Source organism: Xiphias gladius, chromosome 4, assembly GCF_016859285.1.
Source record: "Xiphias gladius isolate SHS-SW01 ecotype Sanya breed wild chromosome 4, ASM1685928v1, whole genome shotgun sequence".
NCBI classification, from domain to species: Eukaryota; Metazoa; Chordata; class Actinopteri; order Istiophoriformes; family Xiphiidae; genus Xiphias; species Xiphias gladius.
Window position 1 is genome coordinate 1623093 of NC_053403.1, and position 22355 is coordinate 1645447.

At 42.9% G+C, this 22355-nt stretch overlaps 1 protein-coding gene across 4 annotated transcripts in view; it reads right to left on the bottom strand.

Moving 5' to 3' along the window:
• Positions 1-22355, bottom strand: part of pex7 (peroxisomal biogenesis factor 7) — a 52029-nt gene that overhangs the window by 7555 nt on the left and 22119 nt on the right. For all 4 annotated transcript variants that reach the window (XM_040125127.1, XM_040125126.1, XM_040125124.1 and 1 more), the window contains exons 9-10: positions 18947-19002; positions 6636-6735 (exon numbers count right to left, since the gene is read on the bottom strand). In XM_040125127.1, coding sequence (XP_039981061.1) covers positions 6636-6735; positions 18947-19002 — 156 coding nt within the window. The remainder of the gene's footprint in view (positions 1-6635; positions 6736-18946; positions 19003-22355) is intronic.

A 22355-nucleotide genomic window follows, 5' to 3' on the forward strand; every position in this document is an offset into this window, starting at 1 on the left:
ATACTAGATCGCTTCACGTAATGACCAACCCATAGCCCTTTGAATGGTTGTCACCCTGCATTCCTGTATGATCTATCACCTCATCCCATCTCTTTCTAACACACCCACACAACAATACCCACACACAAAGCAAAGGTCTTAAATGCCCGGTTTGTGTGCAAGCGCGTGTGTGGTTTGGCCTGCAGTGCTGTAAAGAGGGTGATCCATCAGCCACATCTGCACCTGGATAAAACCAGAGACCACATCAGTGAGGGAGGTTTTCTTTCTGCTTGAGAAACAGAGACAGAGAGAGGGTGGGGGGCAAGCGATAAGAACAAGAAGTGATTAGAGGAGAAGATATAAGATATCGGAGGAAGAAATTAAAACCCCGAAGCGGGAAAGAGTGTAAAGGCGAGAACAAGAACAGACAAAAACTATTTAGAAGCTGGGGTCAGAAAGGACAGAGATAAAGTTAGATGGAGGCAAGAAAGACGAGATAAAACGAGCAGTGCAAGAAGAGGTGATCAGTAATGCTGATGCCAGGATCACTAAACAGGCAGCCGCTATTATGGAAATGATGTGTGAGTTCATTGTAAATCTTTACAACAAAATTCTAATGCAGCAAAACATTACTCTTAATATATTTTACTGTATCTTAGCTCTGTGCAGCTGGACACTCACCACAAAGGCTCTACATTACAAACATTTTTTTTAATATTCTCAGTTTTTATACTGGTTGCTACGACTTGGCCCCCTGCACTTAACACTGAAGAGCGCCCTCTATGTCCTCTGGTGGCCACGGTGGACGTCCCCTCTTAAGACTGCACATCCAGAATTAAGTTACAGTTTAAAAAACATTTATGGGCGTTTATAATTTAACAACAGCACTGACACGTCTGATTGTTTATGTACATATAACGTTGGCTTTCTGGTTTGTAATCATACTACATGTTCAGCTTATCTAAGTCTTCTTAAAGGATAATTCTGTGGCGCAGTCTGACAGTTGAAGAGACACGAGCAGTCGGACAAACAGAAAACAGACCAACGGTCTAGACAATTATTAAATACACAGAAAATGCTGTGGTTGGTGTCACTAAGGCATCTGGTATAAACACACACTATGCTGATGATACTTTGGTATATATTATGAACAGTGGACACTAAACATGTTCGGTATATTCTGTTTTTTTTTTAAGTAACTCTTTTGAATTGTTCTTGATGATGGTGATGAGTTTGATAAAGGTAAGTTTTCATACATTTAAAAAAGAAGGCCTATGAAAGCAAAAGTAAACTTTAAACTGAGTTTCAATTTACATTTCTATTATGCTTTTGGCATCACTAGGGTTGCTGAGTCTTTGTTGGATAATCAAAATAAAGAGGTGGCTCTCAAAATGCTGATACTCTACATTGTGGGAGTAACATGGCCTTATGTTAGAGAATTTTCTTTATGTTTCTATACCATTTCTTTCCATATTTTGCCCTCACCATGACAGAGAGGAGACGGACAGAGCCCGCTATCGTCTTTTTTAGAAAAGTATGTTTTCTTCCAGAGACCTTCATTTTTTTTTTCACCTTTTAACTTGAGGAATGTCTAAGGGCTGAAACACTGATTCTAAAAATTCATATTTTAAGTAAGAAGACACCGTGTGGTTCTCCTCTCTCCTCTAGTCAATGGAGATTTTCTCCCACACACAGTTCTACATGAAACAAAAGGTGTGCAGAAGCTTTTACAGCAAAAACTTGTCTTATTGAGGACGAAAAGACACACACAAACATACAGCAGACACACTTGCACATCTAACCGCCCACGGAGAAATGCATGTTTTTGGTCAGTGGTCTCCATGGAGAACAAAGAGCTGACGCAGCCAATCACAGTGATGGAGAAGAAACAGTAGATCGCAGCTGTCAGTGACACACACACACACACACACACACACACACACACACACACACACACACACACACACACACACACTGACATGCAACATGAACAGAGAGTAAATGTACTGTGACTTTACTCTCGAGAACCAGAAGTGATCATTAATATTTTAAGTCTATATTCATTTGTTTGCTTAAATGTTAACTGACTTAGTCGGACAAACAACAGAGCAAAAATGGTTAAAGTTGACAAAATTCGCAATCAGTTTAAAAAGCCATTTCTTTCATTTCACTTGAAGAGAAAGCCAAAGACAGAGAGAGAGACAGAGACAAAGATGGAGAGAGTGGACTGGAACAGAAAGCAGGACAGAAACTCTGAAAATAGAGGGGAGATCTGGTCTGTGACGTCAGTGTCCTCAACACTGTCACAGCTATTTGTCTGAGTGTGTGTTATTTTACAGCCTGTTTCCTGTGATGACATGTCAGATAACAACAAAACTAACAATACAGCTCATTACTGTTGTCGCTCCTTGTCTCTCTCACACACACACACACACACACACACACACACACACACACACACACACACACACACACACACACACGTGTGCGCACACACATTCTGAAACTCTGACAATACAGCTCATTATCTGCAACTGTATTACACACACACACACACACACACACACACACACACACACACACACACACACACACACACACACACACACACACACACACACACACACACACACACACAAGACAACTCGAACACTGTCTGCCAGATTGAAAACGGGAACTCTGAGTCGGCAGCCGGGACAGAGCTGCCCTCTGTGACTGGCTGCCATGGGAAACTGACTGTTTACCGTGACGCCGTGGGTTCAAGCCCCCGTTCTTGAGGCGTTGTCACGTACGCGCTTCAGTCTCGTCATTGTCTATGTCCAGGAAAAGTGCTCAATCTGATTTTCCAGTGAGCTATTTCTGGCTCCCGGTGAAAAATCTGATAAAGATGCATGATGAGAAAATTAAGTTGTGTCAAGTAGGGGCGGACAGGTTAATGTAAAGGAAATTCAAATCCCATTAAAAGACTAAAACCAACACTGTGTTCTCAACACTTTCTGACTCTCCTACTCTGTGGCTCTCAGCTCCGAGCCAACTGGCGCCTACTGAAGACCAATATATAGTTTTAATGTTTAAACAAGGCTCCGTGATTTTCCAAAACAGCTGCTCACTGTAGTTTTTAAACAGACAAACAGGAAGAAATTTGTCGGGGACTATTTTCAGCGGCGGGTTAATCCGCACCTGGTGCCGTAGTGAGTATTTGTGGCAGCAGGACGGTGTGTGTTTGGGACTGAGTCGAGATAAACTACAGCGTGTGTGTTGATGGTGATGAGGGAACATGTCACCCAGAGCAACAGTGTGACTCACTGATGCGTTTTAATAGTTTTTGGAAACAGTGGAGCTCTGAGGCTCAGAGGGATCAGTTATATCACACACACACTACTTGTTAGTAGGAGACATTCAGTGTTGCTTTGGTCTTTTCATGCGATTTGCTGGTAATAATAAAATACAGAACATGACCAGACTCCTCCGCTGCTGGCAGAGCAGCTTCAGCACCACGGACAGTTCCAGTCCTCCTGGTCTGTACGTTTCTAAAAGACACATCGAAGACATTTTGGTCCCAGGTGAAAAGCCTTAAAGACCATAACAGTGTTTCTGCGTGTTTTTAGCCCCTGCAACTGTAACAGTGATTCCCAATCTTTTTAGGCATGTGTTCATTTAAAGCAGAGATGTGTCTACGCAGCACAGACTCCATACGAGCTGTGAGCAGTTCAACCAAAGAGAGATCTACCCTTCTCAGATTGTTTGAATGGTTTTTAAAGCCCTGAAGAGGTAGAGTCAAAAAACAGCCAATCTGTGTAGCATATGTTCTTTGGCCCACTATCATGCAATCTATCTATCTGTCTTACAAACATCTCACACACACCCACACACATCCCATTCATCAGATCGACCGTGCAGCCACTTGAGGGTCCTGTCTCCATTTGGGAACCACTGAACTATAAAGTCTACCACAATATTTTAGGTTGGATTAGGATTTTAGGTTTCACCTCTTCTCAGTATGCCGTGAAAAACAACCTGCAAAGACTTGCCTGAGATAACTATTTACTACAGATCACTGTTGGTTTCATTTTCATTCCACCCAAGCAGAACCAACAGATGGTCATTTCAGTTGATTAGTTAATTCCTCCATCACGTACTTAGATCCGGAGACAAATATCTTGCAACCACCCACCCAGATTGCCATCAAATTTGTGGTTAATATTCGCGGCCCACAGCAGATGATTCCTAATGATTCCGCCATCTGACACCTTTTCTCCGGCACCCCAATTAAGTCCACATTTTTCACTGACAACACTTTTGACAGAGTATCTCAAAAACAAATGTCTTGTTTTTCATTAATTTTCCCTTGGATGTTCACAGGAGGATGACTCCAAATGTGTTTTAGGCGTGAACAATTGTGGATGATGTGAAAGGGATAATATGAATTTGGTTGTTTCTTCCACTAAAAGGTTTGTGGTTTGGCATTTGACTCGCATCTTGGATGTTGGAGACTCATGGAAGAGTTTTCAAACCTCTGCAAGTTGATTTTAAAAGCATTAATTAATTTAAGTAAATCTAATGGATGCCTGGATGGTTGAAAATCAATTCTCAAAAACTAAGGGTATGGATTGGAAAATGGTCAGCAATGATGAATGCACCACTTGCAGTTGATGGGCTAAAATTTGCAAATCCATTCTCGTTCTTTTAAGGTACATGATGAGATAAAAATGCATCAACATTAAAAGTAAAAATGCCTGAGGCATTTTAAGGGCTGTTTTGAATTTTAGCTAGTAAAGCAAAATCCATTTGAGTACAAGATATTACATTAAAATGACCAGATTTTGTAGGACTGATAACCTCGGTTCGTGGAGGGGATCCCCAAACAACTGCAGCTAAATTCAACACAAATTTTCCGAAGACATCAATCTCAGGATGGTTTTTGTCACTTTTTCCCACGCATTTAAGCCCTGACTCCAACTTAAACTGCTGGATGTCACTTCGCTACTTTGCTTTGGATTTATTTCTCTACAGGGGAGGGTCTGTACGGCCTGAGAGAGAGAGAGACGCCGCGTGTCTAAATTTATAGAGAAACTGAATTAGACATGAGTGGCCTTTTCAATTCCCTGCTTCTTTACCCTGACACATTCGAACACGTGGCTCCCTGACGGCCCTGTGTTAGTGTGTGTGTGTGTGTGTGTGTGTGCGTGTGTGCGTTAAACCTCGGTCTGTTCATGTACAGACTGATGGATTTCAGTCCATCAATCTCAATTTCAAGAATTACAGCAAACACTCTCATAGGTAGAAACCAGATGTGGACACAGTGATTCAATGGTTGCCCACACAGGTTAATTCTCCAGAACTGTACAGCTGGTCGATACTAAAGATAATATGAATAATAACAATAGTGGTGGCTGACAGAAATAAAATGAATGAATGAATGAATAAAAGAAATGCTGTTTTTTTCATTGAATACTCCTCATGGAGCCTACTAAACTATTTTTGTCCAGTAACTCTCTCATTTGTTTCAGCCTGGTGAACACTGTTCTGCTGTCCTCTCTGTTGCTGCTGCCTCTGATGACAGAGACGCCGTAACATAGACTGGAGTCACTGTGGGTTGAACGGACGGAGGCTTCAGTAGCACATACACACCACTGACATCTTGCTTCTGTTATTAACTCACATTAAGTAATCCGAACCTCCCGTAGCTGCTACCTCCAGCCTCCATTGTTTAGAACGAAAGTTGTTCACCCAGGGAAAAAGTCAAAAAGGCTTTGTCTTTTCCAGGTTTGCTCTGGAGGTGTGCAGACAACTCGACGTGTGTATTAGTGCCCCAGGTTTTACAGATATTAAACCTCAATGGTTTAAATGACAATACAAATAGGAGTAACTGACCTTGTTTGTTTCACAGATGTGTCTTAAAATGGTGGAAAATGATTTTCGTGCAGCAAGCATTTTTTTGATTGCGGTTCGGCAGCAGGCCACTGGAACAGACTGGCTAAAAGGCCGACTTGTCACGCCATACGCAGCTAACAGAAGAGCTAATAGGTCTGTGGTTCCTCCCCACGAAGGCATTCAGGAGGCGTCTGATCAAATGCCAGAGCCATCTCAACAGGTCAACTTCCCCCCAAATATCTGAGCTCTTCTCCCTTCCCCCAAGGGTGAGCGCCCCCCCTCGCTTCATCCGCTTATACCCAAATAATCAATTTAATTACTGGGATATGAATAGAACTCCTCTGGTAAATCAAGAGCCTCTCCTTTAGGCTCGGGCTACGCCAGAAAAGAACTAGCTCATATGAAGCAGTTCAACCATCCAACAAGCCGTTCTGATGGTGTATAATGGAGCCTTTAGTCTCAGCTTCCTCTTCACCACAACAGTCCTGTACAACAAGTTTTGCACTTCCTCGAAGACGCCAGCACCTGAGTTGTTTTTGAGCCAGTCTTTGTCTGGCCTCTCACCGGAGACCACTTTGCGTTTGGAAGCCGAACCAGGACCTCCATCCAGAGCCAAAAGGTTAAGTTAAGATGGTAATTCTCAGGGCCATGTCTACGCACTCTCCATCTCAAATCTAGGAGCGGCCAACTTTAGGGTTTTTCACCGATTGGTTGGGTAACAGAAGCTACAAACTACAGCATATTTGAACAATACTTAGTGCGTGTGTGTGTGTGTGTGTGACCTGGTTGGGGATGTGCAGGTTGAAGTCTAATCCACAGACGAACTCTGAGTGATGTTCCACAGTGTCCAGGAGAGGTTGGTTCCTGTTGTAATCCCAGAACCTACACAAACACACAAACACAAATATCTGACGTTCATTCAACTAACAGCTTCCCAGAGGATCAAACAAATGGAAAAGTAAAGATCTCTATTACAGAAAAGTAAAATGTAGACTCTTTGAGCAGAAAATGTTGAGAAAAGAAGCAACCTCAAGTGGGACTTTAACAATCTAATTTAATTTCTACAACTATAAAAGAAGGCAGCTTTACTCCAGCCTAGCATCTGCTGATTTGTGTCAATATTAGACAATTGTAATCACATCAGACGTTTATGCAGAAGACTGAAGTTTGGGTCCTGCAATTAATGTTCCCCTGTTTTTTAAAACTGCAATTACAGTTTTTCCCTGACTTTAGAAAGTGGTTTAGTTACCTAATGTGAATCATAGTTTTATGTGCCATTACCATTGGCACAGGACGTAGAATAAGACGTCACTGAATGTAATCCGGAGTTTTGCAGAATTGTCCAATATTGACTCTCTTGTCTGGTGATAGGACTGGTTGCTCAGTTTGTCCATCTGTCCATCCAACGCTTTGTCCAGGGCAAAATATTTCAGCAACTACTGGCCGGACTGCTGAGGCATTGGGGATGGATATTTCATGGCTGGACAGGAAGAGTCCTTAAGATCATTGACTTTTTGTCCAGTATCTTAAAAACCAACGGCTAGATTTTAATTTTGCTGTTGCTATTCATGGGACCCAGAGGATTTTGATGGCTCTCTACGCATTTACTCACCACAACCTTTCCTCTATTGCTTCCGAGCCAAAACTAACATGCAACTAACAGATTTGCACAAAATATATATCTCATCATCTATTACAAAAACTAACATTTATTTTGATGAGCACATTCAGGCTCCCAAGTGGATGAATCATTGTGACGCCGTGGCCTTTGCTCAAGCGGAACCCTCGCGACAAGCTTGATGATTACAAATCATAATACGTTATGCATGGGTAGGAATTAAAACAGAAAAGGTAGAAAGGAAGATGAGTAAAGGAAAGAGAGAGGGCAGGAGAGAGACACAGGGAGAAATAGCTTAAAAGATTATGAAGAGAAAGGGACGATACGGAGACAGACATCTACAGGACGGGATTATGAAAAACAAAGATGACAAAGAAGTAAAAGAGAAAGGAGAGCAAGAGACCGAGAGAGATGAGAAGTGGAAAGAAAGTGAGAGACAATAAAACGCTGCCCGCAGACTTGGACAGTGGTGGCCAATCAGACTAATTGAAAGACTGTTTCTCATGTGTGCGTGCGTGTGTCTGCGCGTGTGTGCTAAAGCCCTGACGCAGCAAACACTCCCCCCAGACTCATCCACTTTACAAATGTAATTAAATCATTTTCAGAGGGAACACTGCAGCTCCCATTGGGCTCCATTAGGCCTGTATTAATACTGGAGTTGCAGTACACACACACACACACACACACACACACACACACACACACACACACACACACATGCACGCACACACACACGCACACACGCACGCACACACACACACACAATGAGCGATGGGTGTTCGGGGGGAGTCCGGCATTGAGCGATATTATATATTGAGTGTGTTGTTAGTGTAAATCACTGCTCACACTCATTTTCCCCGTGTGCACATGTACATCCGCGCGTGTGTATTTGTGTGTGCGTCCTACTGTGCTGCAGTACGGACTGATTAGCACGCAGTCCTAATGAGCAGAGTGAGTTTGTTTTGTGGACTTTGGCACAGATTGATGAACTCAAACAGCAAAAAAGACAAACTTTCTCTCAGAAAGTTGACAGAAGTAAACATGTTGACCAATCAGTGTGAAGATGATGAGAAGCTGGACCTCAGCGCGACAAGATGTCGCGGCACTTTGACATGATTAAACTTCATTCATTTCCATGAGGAAGTCATGGATTCAGTAGCAGGTACAGATTTTTCTCACGGTCTGAGCGACTTAACTTCAAGCAGGCTGTACATCAGGTAACTGACAGGTGTATTTTCACTGCAACATCACCACTGAACCTTTCCTATACATGACTGGTCGAATGTACTCCTCACCGGGCTGTCACTGGTCTTTGCCTCTGCTTTTCAAGTCTGGAAAACAGCTGTTTTGGAAATGTCAGATGTGTAGAATCCAGCTTCGTTTTATGTCTAAATCAATAATCAAAATAGTTCCTAATGTGGTTGGATGGTTTGGACCAGAAACTGGTCCCGGTGTTCCTCAGTGAAGGGAGTTTGTTCAGTCACCGTCAGGTGACAGTGTGGAGCTCCAGTCACTGAGCAAACTACCTACTGAGGATAACTGAGAGATGCAGTAAAAGCTAGTACATCGACCTCAAATTTTCACTATCAGTTTGGAGTTTAGCCTGTTAGCACGCAAACATTTGCTGATTATCAATAAACACAAAGTACACTCGAGGCTGATGGGATTGTCATAAGTTTTGCAGGTATTTGGACAAGTTAAAATTTTAACCCACTAAATGAAAAGTTCACCAAAGTAATTATATGTTATCCTGAGGCATGGTTGGATGCGTGCTGCCGCATATTTCCTGACAATCCATTTTGAAACATTTCCCTCAAACCCATAAATTTCAACCTTATGGTGGCGCTTCAAGAAAAGTCGGAGGGTCACCAAAGTCCTTAGGATAGATCCTCTGGGAACCACGAATGTCTGCACAGAATTTCATGGTAATCCATCAGATAGCTGTTGAGCTATTTCAGTCCGGACCAAAGTGTTGGACTGACCAATGGGCAGGCTACCAAACTGACGTCAGCTTTACTGATGAAAGGCTTTAGTAATAACGTTAAACTTATTGTAACACTTCTAGTCAGCTAACTGTAAAGATATTCACATTGCTCACATCCTTCAAGTCCAGCTTGAGGCCCAGGCAGATTCAAATGAACCGGTTCACTCAGAGTTTCATCCCCCATGTATCAATCAAAGTATCTCTACCCATTTCCTGACTGGCTTTATAGCCTCCTCTTGGCTGCATCCCACTGCCTCCCTGATCTCTCTCCAAGAGCTCTTTGGTGTCTTTGGTGTGTCTTTGCAGTCTCAACTGGATGAACTGCACAAACGGGGGATATGGTACACCCTTTCAGACAGTTTCTCCTCGACTACATTCGGAAGTAGCTGCGTGAAGTTGAAATCTCGCTTACTTCCACACCTCCACACACCTAAAGTAAAAGTGGCCTGATTCTCCGGTTGCCTGTTTCATAAAGTTACAAAAAATTGTCGGATGCATCCGGCCTCGAATTCCACACTTAGCTTGGTGGTTTCAGAGGCTGTTCAGACGATCCAGTGTGCACTTTGTCCTGAAGCTGATAAAAGTTGAGCCTAGTCTAACAATGATAAGCTGAGCCTGACAAGATGAATTTGAAAAGTCTCAAAACTGCTTCTGTAAATTTAAGTACCAGCAAGGCCTTTCCTCTGGTGCCACCCTCTGGACTAACTTTACATGTTTTGCCCTAGATTTAAGAAGAGCAAAGTTTTCCCTCTTATTTCTAACCTTCCAACAATTTTGTCTTCTCTGGAGAACAGTGGGCATTAAAGCCTCACAAAGACGCTAGTGTGTCTGTGTTTTCAGTCGTGTTACAACAGAGAATAAACCGTAAAGGATGCCATTGAGTTTCTTTTGCTAGAAGAGAGTGAAAAAAAGACCAGAGTGTAACCATCAAAATGAATTTTTGTTTTTACACTTACATCTATATTCTTTGTAAATTTAAATTTCTAAGCATGTTTAACCACATAGCAAATGGGGTTTCTGCACTCACTCATGCACAAATATATGCATGAAGAGAAACACATCCATCAACCACAGTGCAGAGCCACATAATGAAGTGCAGTGGCAGTAAAAAAATCTCAACTGAAATGAACGCATTTCTGTCACAGAGGTCCCATTCAGTGCATTAAGAGGCAGGAGTAATAATCCTGCAGCTAAGAGCCACTGTAGCCTTGATTGGCTTCATAAAACCAGCAACGGCGATGATTTACTGTCAGCTGGAGTGAGTCAGTGAAAAAATGCAACATAGGAAGTAGCAGAATTATTTAATTATTTATTTATTTTTTAATGTACTACCAAGGAAATCGTCTCATGACACCTCGTAGGGGTCCCGAGCCCCAGGTTCGAAACCACTGCTGTACAGGAACATGGTTGAAAACAGAGATGAAAAGATTCAATGAATCGGTTAGAAGAGACTGAATCCCATCCTAAGGATCGGTCGCGGGGCTGATCTGGGCATATTTTAATGGATCAGCTAAAATAAAGCTGATCAAATGCCAGTCCTTTCTTGGCTGCACTGCACCGTGTTTTGTGCATTTCTTCCTGCTAGTGTTGCAGAGCCGCTCTGCCCCGTGACATCCTACAGTGTGAGCCTTCCTCTTCCAACGCGAGTGCAAATTACAGCGTGTGAGCGTGAAGAATCGTGTGGGCGCAGTGGTGGTGCAACTCTCAATTCTGACGTCCAGGTTGTCAAAGCGCACAGATTTGCTAAGCTCCCGCTCCAACTCTCTCGTCCTCATTAGCAAAGAGCAGCGTAGAATTTTAGGCAGCGCCGAGCGTCGCTGTCACCGGTTACACTGACAGAAGTCGCCGGCGGTAGGTCTCTTCAGCTGTTCTTGCTAATTAACCCTGAGCAACTTCATGACGGAACGAAATTAAACTTGGCTGTCGTCGGGTTTGTGTGCTCTCTGCGGCGGGTGTCTGAGCTCGGCCAAAAGATCATTTATGATGGAAGAGCCTCCGCTCTGTGACGCTGCCGTACAACCCTGAATGGACCGTTGTTTCCACAAACCCAACAGAGTGATACATCTTCTCCTCAGCAGATCACATCACATCGTTTTCAGGAATCGGAAGCTAAAGTTCCATTTATTTTAAATCAGTAGTTTAAACTGATCAGTTTCATACTTGTCCCGAATTTAGGAGGCTTCAGCTGTCACTTCAATGTGTCTGATACATATTTAATCAGCACTGTATATGTTCTTCTTCTTCTATGTAAATATAAGTATCAAATCAGACTCGGGGTTGGGAGATACGCAATATTTAAAGACTTGGATCCGGGCAAGAAAAAACCAAAAAAGTCAACTGACTGAAAACTACCAGTAGCCAACTTCAAAAAAAAAAAAAAAAAAAAAAAAAAAAAAATATTATTCTTTCTCTGTTGAGGTTTTTTCCCGTAACTAAATACCTTTGTGTTTCGGACTGTTGGTCAGACAAAACAAGACATTTAAATACATCACTAATGTCACCTCTGTGAAATTACAAAGCACAGACAGAGACCACACGTAGACAAAAAGGATGAATCGAGAAAACGGTCGGCAGATTGATTGATAATGACAATAATCATAAATTGCTGCCCTGGTTGAAAGATTGTTTTTTCAATTTTCAAACAGACTGATTTAAAAATTCCAAAGAGTTTTCGAAAGGCATCAGCGTTTATATCAACTGTGAGGAAGTGTTGACCAATCAGTCCTTTGACTCATCATTGCTAAAGCAAGTGTCAGATTCGTGTGATTGTGATTATAGGTAAGGATGGCGTGAATGCATGAATGGGTGTGTGTGTGTGTGTGTGTGTGTGTGTGTATAAGACCAGATGACTGTCCCAGTTGGACAAATACGCTGCGCTTTTTGTTCTTTTGTCCGCAGTTTCCATCGTAGGTAATTATTTAGCTTCTATTGTATTTCATTCTGTGGAACCCTCCATTCACCTGTCAGCTTTGTGTGTGTGTGTGTGTGTGTGTGTGTGTGTGTGTGTGTGTGTGTGTGTGTGTGTGTGTCTCCCTCTTACTATGAAACTCATTTAGTCACAGCTGAGAGAGAAAAAAAGAGGATATGAGGTAAAAAAATAAATAAATAGAAGACCAAGCCTGTGAAAGTAAGAGAAAGTGTCAACAAACCTTTTGAGATAAAGCAGAAAGAAAGTTAGAAAAGTGTGTGATTTGATCCTCCCGTGAACTGATGTCACTGGTGCCTTTAATTTCAAGGGGCATTAATGTTAAGAGTCCTACAGACACACACTCGTACACAAGGCTGCTGTGCAGCAAACGGGGGGAGAGCGTGTTATCTTAAGCAAACAGGAGACACATAACCTGCTGTTAAAAAACGGAAAACGTGGCCTCAAAGTCTCAGTTTCAAATGTCGCTGCAAATACAAGACTGTCCTCAACAGAAAAACGCTACCATCAGTCATTGCTCCCAGTGTCTAAGACCTTCCACCTTTACTTGACAAGGACCTCCGGTGGCACGCAAACGTCTCTCAAGCAGCCAAAGACCTTTGGCTGTTCGTCCTCCGGACTAATATGCGGGGGGAAAAGAGACTGTGTGAGCTGTGATTTTGGTGGAGGTGGAAAATGAGTCATGCTTTCCTTTGTGCTGTACAAACTATGATGTATAAGAGAGTTAATTTTCCATGAAAATGGCTCAACAAAACCCTGGCTGTACTCTGATGTACAGACGATCAAAAGTGGAGTGGCTGTTTAATTCTAATGTGGTTAAGTTTATTACCTTTGTCTCAAAAGTCTGGAAAAGAAGATGGAAAATTCATTTAGTATTTCTTCTGATTTCTCCAGTACTATGTAGTAATTCGATTTTATCAGTGACTCATGAATTTTGTTGTAGACAGAGACGGCTCGACTTGGGACTTAAATTGTGAAAGATGATTAGGTTGCTTCTCTGTTTTTTGGATTCTCTCTTGTTTGGAAAGGCATCCATTTGTCTTGGCTCGTATGAATTTGGTGGCGTTCTGTGAGCTGGGCGTAGGTATGTGCATGACCCAGCGATAGAAATTCAATTAATTCACGAGCTATGACAGCAAATGTGCAAGTAGCAGTGTTTATTACGGCACTGCAGAATGAATCCGGGAGGAGGCCACTTTGAAACTGGTCCCTGCCGTTTGTTTCTCGTGTCCTCTTTTAACAATGACCATGATCTTTCCTGACATTAACCCGACCTGGGTCCAGATGTAGATTAAAACACTTCAAAACTTTTTTTATTATTGAGGTAAATTTAGAGGGTCGTGCAGTCTCGGCAGAGTTGTGTGCTTTCTTGCTGTTATTTGTTTATTTAATGGCCTCGTGTGGCACAACTTGGTTCATTACATGTCAGTTTCTCTGGAAAAAGGCAGTTAACTGCACTACGACATCAAAAACAGAAAGGATTGAGGGTCGGTCAATCAAAGTTTGTTTCAAAACAACAGGAAATAAATGTGCAGCATCACACACAGCGGTGAATGATGACAGACTTCAACATTTTGTGCCTCCCAGTCACAGAGAAAAAGACTGCGGATGGTATCTGTCAGTTATAAATGGTCAAATCTCCCACAATGATCCAAGACTACGACTAAATACACAGAGGAGAGAGGAGAGAAAGGGAGGGGGGTTGGTGAGCAGAAACCAGGGAGGAAAAAGGATTAATAGAACTCTGTCTGCACGTCTACATGCATATGTGGCCACGGAAGAGCGGCTCTATTTGCATTTGAGTGAACTGTAAGTGCATTCATGTGTTGTTCTTTGTGTGTGTTACAACCAGTGTCCTAAACACATAGAAGCAGGCGTGCGTACGTGTGTGTGTGTGTGTGTGTGGAGAGACTGAGTTTACACAGTGGGAGGTGTAACAAGCTGAACGCGCCAACAGGTGGATGTGAGGCCACTCAGATTCAAGACTTAATAAACCTTCACATCTGATCATCCGGACGAGTGACAACTACGCTCCAGAACCTTTAAGTGGCACTTAGGGGGAATTTAGCAACAAGAGCTCACACCTAAACAAGCACTCTGTTACACACACACACACACACACACACACACACACACACACACACACACACACACACACACACACACACACACTGTTTAGGCATCTAAACAAATTGGTTTTAAAAAGTCTAAAATCAAACACAAGAACAAGATAGTAAATATCGATATCTGGCATTTGTGCTGTGAAATATCCCTTCCAGGCTAGCTGTTTCCCCGGATTCAGTCTTTGTGCTAAGCTAAGTTAGCCGGCTGCTGGCGGCGGCTTGGTGGCATCAATCTTTGCATCTAAGACAAGACAAGAACCCGAGTAATCGTATTTCACAAAATGTCAAACTTTTCCTTCAATGATTTATTGCACAGAAGTGTGAGTCTTTGTGATGTTGGCGGGGCTAGTCTCTGTTTCAGGCAAGGTAGAAAATAAAAAGTACACTATTCCTACAGTGTATCAACATGAAAGCAATCATATAATACATGATTGCAACCAACTGTTTTGATCACTGATCATTCTGTTGATTATTTTTTTCCGTTAATAAATCGTTTAATCGTTTAGTCTATAAAATGTCAGAAATACAATAGAAACACAGCAAATGTTTGGCAAATTTGCTTGAAAAAAAAGACTTAAAACATGGATTTTATATCAGATTGTTGATGAATAATTTTCTATTGATCGATTAAGCTATTAATTGATTAATCGTTTCAGCGCTAGGATGCAGCTTTTTTTTTCTTTTTTTTTTAATAATCACAATGAGATTCGGCAAAAGTTATAAAGTGCAGAGAGGCTGCTGATCAACAGATGAAGAAGAGACTAATGGCTAATGATGTAAAAAGACAAGTCTCCTGCTAATGAGGTGATTAGAGCCTCCTGCAGTCAGTCATGATCGATGCTTAGAGGGTTTACACATACATGAACACACACACACACACACACACGCTCAATCTCAGGACGGACACGGGTTACGAATAGGCGATAATTAGCTCGATACCCCGCGTGCTTGGTTTATGCAACACGAAGCAAACAGCGAGGTTTCTATGGAAGAAAGTCCAAACACATAGGACACTGGTGGGTAATTTACAGTCCTGGCTCAGTCCCATTCACAATGTTTTATTAAGATAACATCTAAATGAAGTAAACCCGCTGAAACCGTTTCACCGCAGCAGTAATGAATGGATTAAGGATTGTCTCAGAGGATGGACAGTGGGCGAGTTAATAAAGGGGAAGACTGAGAGTACAGATAAGGTTCCCCTGCATCCGCACGGTGCACTGATTTTCTCATGAACCACTGAGAAAGAGTTGTCAGAGAGAAACTTATATTGTCTTCAGAGTTCACATCATCAAGGCAGATTGGTGACTGCTTTCTAAAGTTGTTATGACGAATGTGAGCAAACAGCTGCTTATTTCCACATCCAGCTGTTACAAAGCCACATGGTCCTTCGTCTGGATCTGGCGTCTGTGTCACCTGATGGATCTAAGTCCAGTACTCCCTCTCTTTTAGCTCTGGTTTTGGTCTCCACCGGCTCCTTAGGGAAACATCTGGCTCTCCAGCTGCTAAATGCTCCACTACGTTCACCAGCTGGTCCCCGACTGGGTCTGTCTGCCAGCAGGCAGTGGACGGAGGCTTTTTACTGCTTGTTTGATGAAAACAGTTGCCTGCCACTGAGACTGAGACTGAAACACTGAGACTGAGGCAGACAGACCAGACCAGACCAGACAGCAATGTGGCTTAAGGTTAAAGATAAAAAAGTTCTGACTGCTCTGTACCGGACGGTTAAAAGGTGTGAATGCGTGACTGCGTCACAGGGAGGGAGACTGATGCTGAAACAAAGCATTTGTATTCAGCAAACTTCCCCTGCACAAATAAAGGATTTAAGAGGATTTATTATGCATTCATTTTATGCCAGCTATCTTTTTACTTTGTTTGCAGCCTCCGGGCTTCTTCTTGGAAAACAAAAATAATTGTTGTTTGGTACATTTCGTATGTGTTTCAGGGGATCATTACCAAAGATGCTGTTTTCATACCTTAAAACTGTTTCTTAGCAGCCGCTGGCAAAAGTCTACCAGAATCTAGCAGGTGGCGATTTCCCACTGTGTGTTTGTGTATGCGTGTGTGTGTGTGTGTGTGTGTGTGTGTGTGTGTGTGTGTGTGTGTGTGCGTGTGTGTGTGTGTGTGTGTGTGTGTGTGTGTGTGTGTGTGTGTGTGTGTGTGTGTACACTGGCTATGCAGTGTGAGGACCAGTTTGAGTTTTGGGACATTTTAGGAAAGTGAGAACATTTTGTCCGGTCCTCACACCTTGAAAGGGCCGTTTGAGGGTTCAGACCTGGTTTTAGGGTTCGGGTTAGAATCGGGTTTAGGTTAGGGTCAGGGGTGGGGCTAGGCATGTAGTTGTGGGAGGGGCTGGGGAATGCATTATGACAACGAGTGTCCTTACAAAGATAGAAGTGTGCCTGTTGTGTGTGCGTGTGTTTTGTGTTTTGTTGTGTTGTGTGTGAGTGTGTGTGTGTGTTGTGTGTGCGCGTGTGTTGTGTGTGGGTGTGTGTTTTGTGTTGTGTTGTGTGTGGGTGTGTGTTTTGTGTTGTGTTGTGTTGTGTTGTGTGTGAGTGTGTGTGTGTGTTGTGTGTGCGCGTGTGTTGTGTGTGGGTGTGTGTTTTGTGTTGTGTGTGGGTGTGTGTTTTGTGTTGTGTTGTGTTGTGTTGTGTTGTGTGTTGTGTGTGAGTGTGTGTGTGTGTTGTGTGTGCGCGTGTGTTGTGTGTGGGTGTGTGTTTTGTGTTGTGTTGTGTTGTGTTGTGTGTGAGTGTGCCTTGCGTGTGTGTGTTGTGTGAGCACGTGCGTGTGTCAGGGCAGCCTCCAATGAAACCAGTACGCAGCATGGAGTACTTTAGCCAGTGGAAGCCCAGATCAATAAAACACAAGGTTTGGCACAGACACGCATTCATCTCTCAGCCTTCCTTCTCTCCCTTTGGCTTTCTGTCTCTCTCCCCCGCCCCGTCGATATATCCAACACCTGCCATTTATTTTAGCATCATCCCTCTGAGCCTGTCACCAGTCATGCCTCCATCTTTATTTAGTGTCTCATCAGAAACAGCAGTTGAACTCAGCCCTTTAGAGACATTCAAGCCAAACGATGGAACAAAAACCAACTTATCGGGGAGAAGGTTGAAAATGTTGTTTCTGATCGCTAGGGGCTAAGGTCAGACAATTTTCTTCCTCTTTCTTTGACGGTTTCGTCAGTAATTTCAACAGTAATCCGCTAGGAAAAAGCAAAGATGAGAGGAAGGCCTGAATAAGTAAACGTACTTTTGTGTCATTGTACAAAGATATGATGTTGAAATCGGTACGTGAAATTGCCTCTATCATGACTGAAGATTTAATCCCTTCTGACTGCTGTAAAAATAAACCTACACCGTTAAATTATACACGAGACCTCTACTGAAGAAAAGCTTTAGAGGAAAACATTCAAATTCAAGTTTTCAGTGAGGGAAAAGCTTTTATGGCCTCTGACGTCATCGCTCCGTAACAATCTTTCATTATTGATAAAAATCTACGAAATAGAGAAAAATGCCCGTCACAGTTTCCCAGCGCCCGACGTCATTCATCTATCTGCTCACCTAAAAACAGAGACACAAAAGGTGAAAGCAGATTCGCCGACGGTTTTATAGAGAGACGGCGCGGACTTCATGGGGAATCTTGGGCTGCCGCTGCGATGGACAGAGATTAAGAGGCAGCATATTCCCTTAAGAAACACAAAGGCGGCCTTGCTTGAAATTACCGATTTTATTGGCTCACCCTCTGCAGCGCGATGAGGGAACAGCTCATCTCGTCTCCATCTCTTTCTCCCCCTCTCGCGCCCTCTCTCCATCTCCCACACCAGTTCCCTTTGTCACACATTATTACTCGGCGTCTTCTAGGATGACACCATCCATCCACTCTGGTTGGTAATTGAAAGAAAAAAGGAGCACGGACTACATCCACCGACTAAGTCTTTCAACCTCTAGAAAAGTTGGTTTCGAACAGTCAAACTTGTGCATGAGAGAAATGCAGCACGTTACAGGTCATCCACGTATCAGCACTTCCAGGAAAAAGAAAAGGGCTGCGGAGTAAAATCAATATCAGGGTTATTTGTTTAAGTGTGTCACGGTGATATTTCTTTGAGAGATGTTTGAATAAGCTCCCCGGGGTTTCTGCTTGTGTTTCCCCTCTAATGTTTACTATAAATTACTTTGTGCAAACACATGACACTTTTAAATCTGTACAACATCCTTCATTTCCACGGCTCATTAATGTAAAATGAGTTACACAACAACCTCGAAGGATGGACTGGAGCGCTCGCGGTGTTTTTTTTAAGTGACAAAACACAACCGCCCACGGGGCCAGTGAGAACTTAATCCGAAGAAGTTCTGCCAAGCAAAGTTTACAAAGTGCTTTACGGTCGGGATAAAAAGATATAGAGGGCAACGCTTCGTGAGAGAAAGAAGAAGAAGGGATCCTACCTGACGGTGAAGTCGTACGAGCAGGATGCCAGGACCGTCTTACAGAACGGAGAAAACTGCGGGGAGAGGAATGAAAAGTTAAATCAGGAAAACGATACGACGGCGATCTCTATGCTCGATGATTTCCCAAAGAGAGAGCCACGTGTTCGCTCACATTCACGGGCCGATAAACGGAAGCTGTGAAACAAAAGCTGAGACGCGTTGTCTAAGATCAATTTGTTTCAGTTACTTTGACTCACCGCGATAATCCAGCCGGTCGTCATGGGTACACACCCTTTATTAAAATCATCACGGGACACACACGATAAAAAACATCTCGAACAACAACAGCCTGCCCCTCAAATCTCAGGTTACATTAGGTACATTAAGGCCTTTAGACTAGCCTGGTCCCTCACCAACAGACAGTGGGACCGTAACAGTGCTGGTGCTCTCGAACACAGCCTTTTGGCTGCTGGGATTTCCAGGCGATGTGGATCCCGCCCTTTTGTAAACCTTAGCTGCAGACGTTATGCAACCACTGGGGTCACACACTGTCGTCGATACCAGCCATTTGGCTCAGGTCATCAAAGGGGGCTGATAAAATCAGTAGCTTGGTTTTGTTGCCTACTTTCCTGCAGGGTTTGTTTCTAAGGTTATTTTTTGCTTGTTTGTTTTTCATTTTTAATTAATTTCGAACTTAAACAAAAAGCATGAAAACAGATAAAAGCCTTAGATAGTGGATTCCCCCAAAACAAAGATTTGGTAAAACCATAAACATTAGAGACGTTGCATAAATCATTACAACGTAAAACACAAGAATTGTTATAATAAAAATACAGAATAAAGAAAAGCAGGAGACAGAAAATTAACAAAACAAACTAACCCTAGCCCTTTTTTATAATTTTTTTAGATGATAGCAGGAGCTTAAGAATATGTAGGTTGACTTGCTTCAATAATTGTGCACCCGGGATTATTGACCGCACACGGTCAGCGGTCCCTGAAGGACATCATAAAAAGAAGAAAGCGGCATTGATTTTTTTTTGGGCCTCAGAGGACACAATTGCACTGTTCCTTTTAAAATACAAATTACAAAGCAGAAGACCTGCAGCGTTGTTTACAGTTTGCTCTGTCGGGGAAAATAAAAACGAAACGCGGAGGACTCTCAGGGACTGCGGGAGTTCCACCTTCTCATCTGTTCTGAGCTGTTTTTGATTTTGCTGAGCCGGAGCTGGACGTTTTCCCTCATCTTGTAAAAAAAAGTGTTTCAAATGTTTAAAAAACATGGCTTTTTTTCCCCCCCATCACAGTGAGACACAGCCTCAAGCAGGCAGAGCAGAGCTTTCAGCCTTTTTCCCCCTCAGCAGTGGGGGGAGAAGGGTCCACGGAGAGGAATTTCACTGACTGTCAGCCAAGCTCCCCTGCATTCATTTATTCGTTCATTTGTTCCCCCTCTCTGCTCCTGACAGTTTCACCTTTCTAATCAGGTCGATTCAAACCGAGTCTCTGCCTCATTTCAAACTTTTTCTCTCTACTGCTGTCTCTCTTCTTTTTCTCTCTCTCTCTCTGTCGCTGATTTCAAGTTACAGCTGCTTTACCGGTATCATCAGCAAAAGGCATTTGTTACCAAAGCAAAACCCATAAAACAAACATATAACAAACGTAACAAGACTCCGAGCAGCTGTGGCGATGTGGCAGATCATTTCCTCGGGGAAGAACTGCGTCTTTCTGCCAATGCCCTCCGTCTAACGCTGGGACACTTCAACACGGGCTTCATGGTCAGTGTTTCTCCTCTAATGTATTCACGAGCAGTTTGCTTTTCTTTGAACCTCTGTCTCGTTTCCACTCAGGCATTTATACCTGAATTGGTATTTTATCAGCTGGAAAAAAAAAAAGAGAACTGAACGGAAAGAGCAGATTCCCTCTGGTTTGTTTCTTTCAGTGCAGAATTATTCACATAGCTGGACTGACACTGGACAATACTGATATCGATATTTGGAAGTTTAGAAATCAGAAATCAGAAAATCAGATAACTGATAACTATTGGTCGATAGTCATTTTTTAAAGCATAAACACATAACAAACAATCATTATACAGATGCTTTAGACTTGTTGTGGTTTTCTTTTCCTTTCTTTTAGTGCAGTGGATTGTTTGTTTTTTTTATTGCGCCCACGGTACATTACCAAAATGACCAGTGCTCTCAGATGGACACTGTGTGAAGACTAGATTGGGATTTTTCTGTCGTGAAGTTTCTCGTTACTCATGGGCTGACATGTACGCTGCTACTGACACATCGGCACGGCTATTTATCGCTTTACATGGCCCTAATTATTTTACACTGGAGTGTATTTGCCGATGAAGAAGCATTTACTGGCTGATTAACCGGCCCATTAATAGACCTGACAACCACATTACTGAAGTTTTATTTTTCATGTCATTGGGAAAAAAACGGCTCCAGCTATTAAGAACTGCACTCATGTAAAGTTGGGAACTCTGGATCCTACGTTTCCCGTAACGCGAGGGGGCGGCGTCTTTCATCAGACCACCCTGCCTGGTAAACGTCCACATCTTTCAAACTCCAGACCTTCAGGTCATAACCCAGGAGACAACGGAGATGATCGGGGGGTTTTTTTCTCAGACTCCTTCGCAGACGCAGAGAACGTAAGTGGCACAAAGGTTTAGATGATTTACAACGACAGTTTGTGAAAGTCTATTACTGCTAACATTGATGACCAGAAACACAAAAAGTACATCCAGGTTAGAAAAGGCTGGATGGAAAGTGTCTGTGTTTCAGTTTAGTCTGATCTATTTCCTCTTCTTCTGCTGATCATGAAGCCGTTGGCCTCCTCTATTGCCCCTCCAGTAAATCCATACAAGCCGACAGATTTGCAAACACGGACAAACACACACACACACACACACACACGCGCACAAAGACACACACACAGTTTTAGACTGAGTTCTCGGGATCGATTGGCGACACCTGTTGATCAAGACAGTTCCATGATTGGGTGAGTGTTTGCGTGTGTGTGTTTCTGTTTGCAGTTAAATGTGTGTCTGTGTGTGTGTATCGCTGCATTTTCATGACATTTGTGTTTGTGTGTGTGTGTGTGTGAAGTGACGCGTGCCTAATCTGGGTAACTGGGGTGTGTTTAGGGACTCCTATGCAGCTGTCTGTTCTCTCACACACAAACCCACACATATCAAATGTGTGGGTGTGGGTGGGTGTGTGTGTGTGTGTGTGTGCGAGAGTGTGTGTATGTGCATGTGTGCGTGTGTGTGTGCGTGTGTGTGTGTGAGATCTTATTAGGCCCATTTAAGTGGGTGTTTTGATGCTGTCAGGCCCAGCGCTGCATCTCTGCCACAACACACACACATTTTGCTCTCAATTCTGAGAACAAAGTGTTGTTACATGACATTTGACAGAGCATG